Source organism: Alligator sinensis, unplaced genomic scaffold, assembly GCF_000455745.1.
Source record: "Alligator sinensis unplaced genomic scaffold, ASM45574v1 scaffold707_1, whole genome shotgun sequence".
Classification (NCBI taxonomy): Eukaryota; Metazoa; Chordata; order Crocodylia; family Alligatoridae; genus Alligator; species Alligator sinensis.
Window position 1 is genome coordinate 2285774 of NW_005842065.1, and position 6431 is coordinate 2292204.

General features: G+C 61.0%; 2 protein-coding genes across 6 annotated transcripts in view; both read right to left on the reverse strand.

Moving 5' to 3' along the window:
• LOC106722192 (complement C3) overlaps nucleotides 1–4254 on the reverse strand; it is a 6292-nt gene extending 2038 nt beyond the window's left edge. For all 4 annotated transcript variants that reach the window (XR_003093996.1, XR_003093995.1, XM_025203911.1 and 1 more), the window contains exons 1-10: nucleotides 3478–4254; nucleotides 2994–3198; nucleotides 2517–2679; nucleotides 2367–2437; nucleotides 2127–2215; nucleotides 1888–1970; nucleotides 1694–1793; nucleotides 1102–1445; nucleotides 435–550; nucleotides 48–188 (exon numbers count right to left, since the gene is read on the reverse strand). Coding sequence is in view for 2 of the 4 variants with exons in the window: in XM_025203911.1 (XP_025059696.1) it covers nucleotides 48–188; nucleotides 435–550; nucleotides 1102–1445; nucleotides 1694–1793; nucleotides 1888–1970; nucleotides 2127–2215; nucleotides 2367–2437; nucleotides 2517–2679; nucleotides 2994–3198; nucleotides 3478–3557 (1392 nt within the window). In the remaining 2 variants the exon portion in view is untranslated. The remainder of the gene's footprint in view (nucleotides 1–47; nucleotides 189–434; nucleotides 551–1101; nucleotides 1446–1693; nucleotides 1794–1887; nucleotides 1971–2126; nucleotides 2216–2366; nucleotides 2438–2516; nucleotides 2680–2993; nucleotides 3199–3477) is intronic.
• A 133-nt stretch (nucleotides 4255–4387) lies between these two features.
• Nucleotides 4388–6425, reverse strand: RDH8 (retinol dehydrogenase 8). Of its 2 annotated transcripts, none has more exons than XM_006023451.3 (4): nucleotides 6131–6425; nucleotides 5834–5927; nucleotides 5406–5589; nucleotides 4388–5080 (listed from the first exon to the last, which is right to left on the reverse strand). In XM_006023451.3, the coding sequence occupies exons 1-4, from the start codon at nucleotides 6252–6254 to the stop codon at nucleotides 4853–4855; spliced, it is 630 nt and encodes a 209-aa protein (XP_006023513.1). In that variant the 5' UTR covers nucleotides 6255–6425; the 3' UTR covers nucleotides 4388–4852. The 2 variants fall into 2 exon arrangements, with proteins under 2 accessions (XP_006023513.1, XP_025059697.1); XM_025203912.1 differs by having other exon boundaries at nucleotides 5406–5736.
• Between the last annotated feature and the right edge of the window lie 6 nt (nucleotides 6426–6431).

The following is a 6431-nucleotide window of genomic DNA, read 5'->3' on the forward strand; positions in this document are numbered from 1 at the left end:
GCTGCCCCTGGACCCAGCAACCACCCCACCCCCTTACCCCCCAGTACCTCTATCTCCAGGACTTTCTGGCCAGCAGCTGTGTTGAGGTTCAGGAAGGCCAGCCCTTCCTCTGTTGTCCTGCTCTGCTGGGCCTCACTGCAGATGCACACACCCACAGCTGGCGACTCATCCACACTGGTGACATAAACCTGGGGAGGGTGGAGGGTGACCCCAAGCTCCTGCTAACAGGCTGCAGCCCCCACACTCTGAGCCAAGCCTGCTGGGCCTCTCCCCTGCACCCAGCACCCACCCAGCTTCTGCCTCTCCCCACTGGAGATGTCCCCGTGAGGCTAGGAGCAGCCGCACACTGCTCTTTGTCCCCAGGCATGAGGCCTGGTGCTCCCACAGGCTGGAAACCCCAGCTCTGGGTAGTCAGGGCTAAGCCAAGCATGTACCCTGATGCTGAAGGGCATCCCTGGCTTGAAGAACCCCGGCATGCGGAAGAACTGGATGCGGTAGGATGTGCGTGCAATCCTGACACCTGACTTCTCAGCCAGCACCGTGTCCCCACCTGCAGAGGTGGAAGCACTATCAGTGCACATCAGTGCCTGCCGCCTGAGGGGAAAGGGGGCTCAGGTGGAATGGATATGACCCTGGCGCGGTTTGTGCTAGGGGGTAGATGGATGAATGGGTGGATGAGTGAGTAGATGGAGAGATGGGTAGATTGATGGATAGGTGGGTAGGTGGGAGGATGGATGCCTGGGTGGGTAGATGGATAGATAAGTGGGTGGGTGCATAAGAGGGGAGAACAGCAGGGTAGATGGATACCGAGCATCTAGGGAGAGGGACAAGTGGAAGGATTGAGGGAGGGGGTGTAAACCATGGAGAGAAAGACAGATGGACGGGGCCTGCACAGTGGGGATAGGCAGGCAAGAAGTGGGCACGGGTGGGGGAGTAGGGGAGTGCTGCTTGCCCTGACAGGGGGATAGACAGACAGACACAGTGAGGAGGCTATCCTGGGCTCAGCGTTCAGGCCTCCTGCTCCCTGGAAGATCCCCATCAGGAACCAGGAGGCCTGGAAGCTGCCACCCGTGGGATCTGTCCCTCTCTGTGGCTGCTTACCTGCAGAGAAAACAGTGACATTAATGAAAATGATGGCGTCAACAAGCTCCTCAGGGTTCTTGAAGGCATTGTGAAGCACATCCAGCGTCAGGGTTGCAGTCCCCGTCCCCTGTGTGATCTGTGGGGAGAGGCACTGTGCTGGGCCCGGGCAGCACCTGCCACAGGGCCCAATCCCAGCCAGAGCCTGGTGGTGCCTGAGTACCCCCGCCCCCACCCTGCCCCTCCCCAGGTGAGGACTCACATCAACTCTCTGCAGTGATTCCCGCAGGGAGTTTCTTTGTGTCTCCGTGCGGACCCCAAAGATGGCCAGGGCATAGCCATCCACGGGCTCGTTGAACATGAACCTGATCCACCAAGGCATAGAGAGGGTGATGGCATGAGGGCAACTGCTTCACCCCAGAGGCAGCTGCATTTCCAGGTGGGCAGAGCTAGGAACACTGCCCCACCTGCTCTCCATGACACTCTCCAGGTATGTCCAAGGCACAGCGGGGTCCCCTGGGGCTTGCGGGGGCTGGCATACTCGACCAGGCTGCTCCGCCAGGTTCTGTGCCCATGGGTGGGGACAGGCCAGGCTGGACTGAGTGCCACTCACCTGGCATTGATAGTGAAGGTCAGCACTTCCCTGTCTCTTTTCCCATCCAGGTAAAGGAACTTTCTGTCTGGGACCAGCTCCACCTCAAAGGCTGGCAGCACTGTGGGGAGAGGCAGCGTCAGTAGTCAGAGCTGCCCAGGGAAGCTGTGTGGCCCGAGCGCTTAGGACCAGTGTGGAGCGGGCAGGCCACACACCATACTCCTTGTCCTCAAACTCAGTGCTGTAGGGCTGCTGAGGTGATTGCTGGAACCAGGCCACGATCTTCCAGGTGCCAGTTCTGCAGGGGCAGAGAAGAGCAGGTGTGGAGCTGCTTCTGCCAAAGACAGAGGACAGACTCTGCCAAACCCCTCTATCCCCCACCACCCCATGTAGCTCCCCCAGCTGCTGCCCCCTCCCCACCCATGTCAGAGGCCCTGGGGCTGGCAGCACCTACGTGCTCTGCTCAGGAATCCAGAAGGTGGCAGTGTAGAAGCCTTTCACCATTTGCCAGGAGTTGCTGGTCAGGGTGATGCCCTCGGGGTTCTGTGGGGAGGAGCTTGCTGAGGGGTGCCTTGGCTCCAGCACAGGCTGTGAGTAGGGAATCTGGCCTCTTGTGCCCTGAGGATTCCCTGTCGGGCTGAGCCTGCATAACTAGGCCATGCTGGCAGTATCAGTGGGATCACCAGCTCCATACCTGGATAGCAATCACACAGGTTGTCTCCAGTGGGTCCATCATGTGGTTGACAGACAGGATCCGGTATCTCACTGTAAGGAAAGGCACAGAGGTGGGCAGAGTTGCTCCCCTGCACACGCCTGCCCCCACTCCAGTGCTACCTGCCCATACCGCTCTGCCCAGGGGTGTAGATGGCCTTGTCAGTCTGGAAGAAGAGATACCCAGTGTGTGGGGACACCAGGATGGTCTTCTCCAGGAGGAAGAGGCTGGACTGGGCCTGAACCACCAAGTACTGCTTCTCCGCTGGGTCAGACGAGATGTAGTTGGCCGGGACCTGGAGCACAGCAGAGCCGGGAGGGTGGGGACAGAGCTGTGCTTTGTCTCCCAGGGGCAGGAGCAGGGGCAGGAAGCCGTGGGTCTGCCCCTGGCAGTGTTCCCTTCCCACCATGTCATTCATCTGGGGGTCTGTGCCATGCAGCAAAGGCACAGCTGCAATGGCTGCCCCCACCCCCAACTGCCTCCTGCAGCGCAGCACCCCCTGGTGATATCTCAGGTCACGGCCTGCCCAGGAGAGCACCCCCTGTTGCCCCACTGGCCCCTTGACAATGTCCTAGCAGGGAGCAGGGGTGGTGGCCCAGCTGTCCGCACCTGCACCATGGCCTTGGCTAGGAAGCTGCCAGTTGAGGAGAGCGTTGCGGCCGCCTCACTCAGCAGCTGCCTCCGTGCAGGGAAGTCGAAGATCCGGATGGTGACAGCCACATCTTGCAGCAGGCCCCCATCTGGGTCCTGGGCTTGGACCACAACCATCTCGTGGCTGCCAGTGCGCAGCACATTGGGGGCTGCCAGCAGGTACCTGCAGGGTTGGGGCGCTCAGCCGGACACCTCAAGCCTCAGTCTGGTACCCAGCTCTGCCCCTGGCTACTCTCAGGGCCTTGGGTGCATCCTTTTGCCTCCCCATGTCATGCAGGGCAGGTGGGTGCAGGGACAGGGCTGTCAATTGGCCCTATTACTCTGCCAGGCCCTTATTCCCCACCACTGCCAGGCTTGAGCTCACAGCTCTGGGACCAACAAGCTGCAGGTGCTGGTACATGCCCCCCACCCCAGCCCCCTCCAACCTCCTCCCTACACTCACAGGGGCCTGCCCTGGGCCAGCTGTGGCCCCAGTAGCAGCAGCAGCAGCAGGCCAAGGACGTGCAGTTGTCCGGTGCCCATGCTCCCAACTGCGAGACTGGTGGAGCAAACAGTGCTGCCCTTGTGTGGGGTTACCCTGAGTTAATGGTTAACCCGGGGGATGAGTGTGACTGCCCGGAAAGGCAGCACCTTCCTGGCAATCCCTAGTTCATGCCAGCCCCTTTGGGGTGGTGCCAGCAAGGGGTGGGGGGCTGCGCAAGGAGCCCCTGTCCTAGGCCCAGCTCTGTGCTATTCTAGAGCTGTCCCGGGCTGTTCTACATTCCCTGCATATGAACACCATGGGACCACAGTCCAGCTTGGGGAGACCCAAGAATCGAGGCAGTGAGGTACAGCAATACCAGGCCCACTGCAGTACAGATTGGCCCCCATTGAGCAGAGACTAGGCTGCAGCCAGAACCAGGCCTGCCCCCCTCACATTTGGGTTCAGCATTAGTGTTTGTGCCCCAGACCAAATGAGTCTTTACCCCTTTCTCCCAGCCCGTGTCTGCTAGTTCTCCAACCCTGGGTGATGGTGCCCCTTCCCCGCACATGCCCTGGGGCTTGACTCAGCCCTTTGCAAGGGGCAGATTCCTCAGTGGCATAGGGGGCATGTGTGCATGGAAGATGTGGGGGCACAGCAACAAGCATTGGCAGCACTGGCCCTGGCTCTAGGTCTGTCTGGATGGTGTCAGCTGGGTCAAGTGGGTGAGATGTAGCCACTGCATGTGTTTGCAAACAGGCCAAAGTTCAGGTCAATAACATGCATGCATGCACTCACATACATGCCCACATGCATTTACACACATGCACGCTCCATACTCTGGAGGACCTAACTTCCCACCACTGAAAGCGACAATATTTTGGAGAAAACATGGAATCTAGGACAGGTTTTATTGGGTTTACAGAGTGCCTTGATCTTGCCACCCCTCCCCTCTGCCACCCCCAAATGGAGGAGCTGGTTCTGGAGAAGTGGGAGATCTCTGGATTGTGAGCTGTGGGGGTGTCTCAGTGCATCAGGAGCCAAAGCAGCTCCAGGAAGATCTTTGGCTCACTGCTCAGTAAAAGAGCAGAGTCAACACAGATGCAGCTGTTGTCTGTGTGTTGGGCTCAGGGAACCCTGAAGATGGGGCCACACACCAGGAGGGCAATGCTTTTGGTGCCAGCAGCTGCTCATGAGGCAGGAGCATGCTGTGGGTGATGGATGGTTTTGTGTCAGCAGGTCTAGGTCACTTGCAATCAAGAGTTATACAGGAGTCAGCTGAGGAGTGATTGGGGGCTCCCTGGGCTGGTGCTGGGAAGGAGCTGCCCGGCACCGCAGCCAGGAGAGCAAGCTGGGGTCAGGCAGGGACCACCTGGGGTCGGCAGCAGCCACAGGCGAGACACTGGAGGAAGCGGAGGCCAGGGCCAAGGAGGCGGCCGCCGCAGCTGAAGAGCAGGTGGTGGGAGGCATGGACAGACAGGGTCCCCGAGGGGTCCACACGCTTCAGAGCCACCAGCACCTTGTAGCCTCGGTTCGTCTGTGTGCGGAGGGGTGGGCGGGCAGCCCCCAGCACCCGCACCACGGCCTGCAGGCACAGACCATCAACACTGCCCCAAATGCCCATCTGTCTATCCCCACCAGTACATATCCCACTGTCTGTCCGGGAAATTCCCCCTCCCAGTGTCTATCTGGTCTGGACCATGCTGTTGGGGGAGCTAGCCATGCAAGGGAGTTAGGGGCTGCAGATGAGGTAGGGGTGCTAAATGTGGGTACCTGTAGCCCCCACGCTTTATGGAGGGGCCCCTAGCTCTGTGAAGGAGGCTGGAGGGGTCTTGGGACACAGGGCAGGGTAATGAACCCCTCCACCCCCAGGTTTTCAGGCTTCTGGGGCTGCCCTGGGCCCCACGCACCTCAACTACATCCTCAGGGCTCTGGCCCAGGGCGGCGAAGAGGCGGCGGGTGGCTGGCACGTAGGCATCCCGAAAGGCGCCCAGCGTGGTGGGGTCAGTGTCCGGGAAATCACGGTGCGAGGCCTCATCCAGCAGCTGCTGCTCAAAGGCTGTGTGCACTGGGCCGGGCTCCACCAGGGACACACTGTGGGCACAAACAACGTTCATGGAGGTGTTGGACTCCAGTGCCTCCTGCAGCCACCCCCCACCCCCCACCCCACCCACCAGGAAGAGCCCCTGAGCTGTACAATGCCATTCCCCGCAGGGCTCCAAGCAGGACCCAGGGGCACCTCTGTGGGAGAAGGCAGAGGCTGAGAAACCCGGGCAGCCCCACAGCCCCTGGTGCTGCCCCACTATTCCCCCTGCCCCTCCTCCCCCCGCCCACTCACTGGATGTTGAAGTTCAGCAGCTGTATGGCCAGGCTCTCACAGAAGCCCTCCACAGCGAACTTGGAGGCTGCATAGATGTCATTGAAGATGACGCCTGTAAAGGGCAGAGGGGCTGAGCCAGGGGCAGGGGGCAGCTGGGGGACTGGGAGGTAGCTGGGGTTGATAATGATTGAGGGGAGCAGCTGGGGAGTCACAGCACCCTGCTGCCTCCCTGCCCCCCTCTGGGGACAGCTCTGCCCAATTGCTCCATGCCCACCACACCCAGCTAGGTGGGGTTCCCCTGCCCCTGGCCCTCACCCTGCAGGCCCATGACGCTGCTGATGACCACAATGTGCCCAGCGCGGCGCTGCTTCATGCCGGGCAGCACAGCTCGCACCAGACGCACGGTGCCCAGGAAGTTGGTATCCAGGACACGCTGCATCTCAGCCACTGAGAGCCCCTCGAGTGGCCCCGCCAGCCCCACGCCCGCATTGCTCACTGTCGGGCAGGCAGCTCAGGACCCAGCCTCCACAACCTGCCCGCCTGGGTCCCCTCCTGCCCCTGCGGCACAGCACCCCTAGGGACCCCTTGCCCCTTGTCCCACAGCTCCCCCTGGAGG

Excerpts from the sequence above, each read along its gene's own strand:
- RDH8 (XM_025203912.1), bottom strand. The coding sequence starts at position 6,254 with ATGCAGCGTGTCCTGGATACCAACTTCCTGGGCACCGTGCGTCTGGTG. Across the intron at positions 5,737-5,833 it reads CTGCTGAACTTCAACATCCA|AGGTGCCCCTGGGTCCTGCT; the intron begins GTGAGTGGGCGG and ends CTTCTCCCACAG. Across the intron at positions 5,081-5,405 it reads GCCCTGAGGATGTAGTTGAG|GCCGTGGTGCGGGTGCTGGG; the intron begins GTGCGTGGGGCC and ends CTGTGCCTGCAG.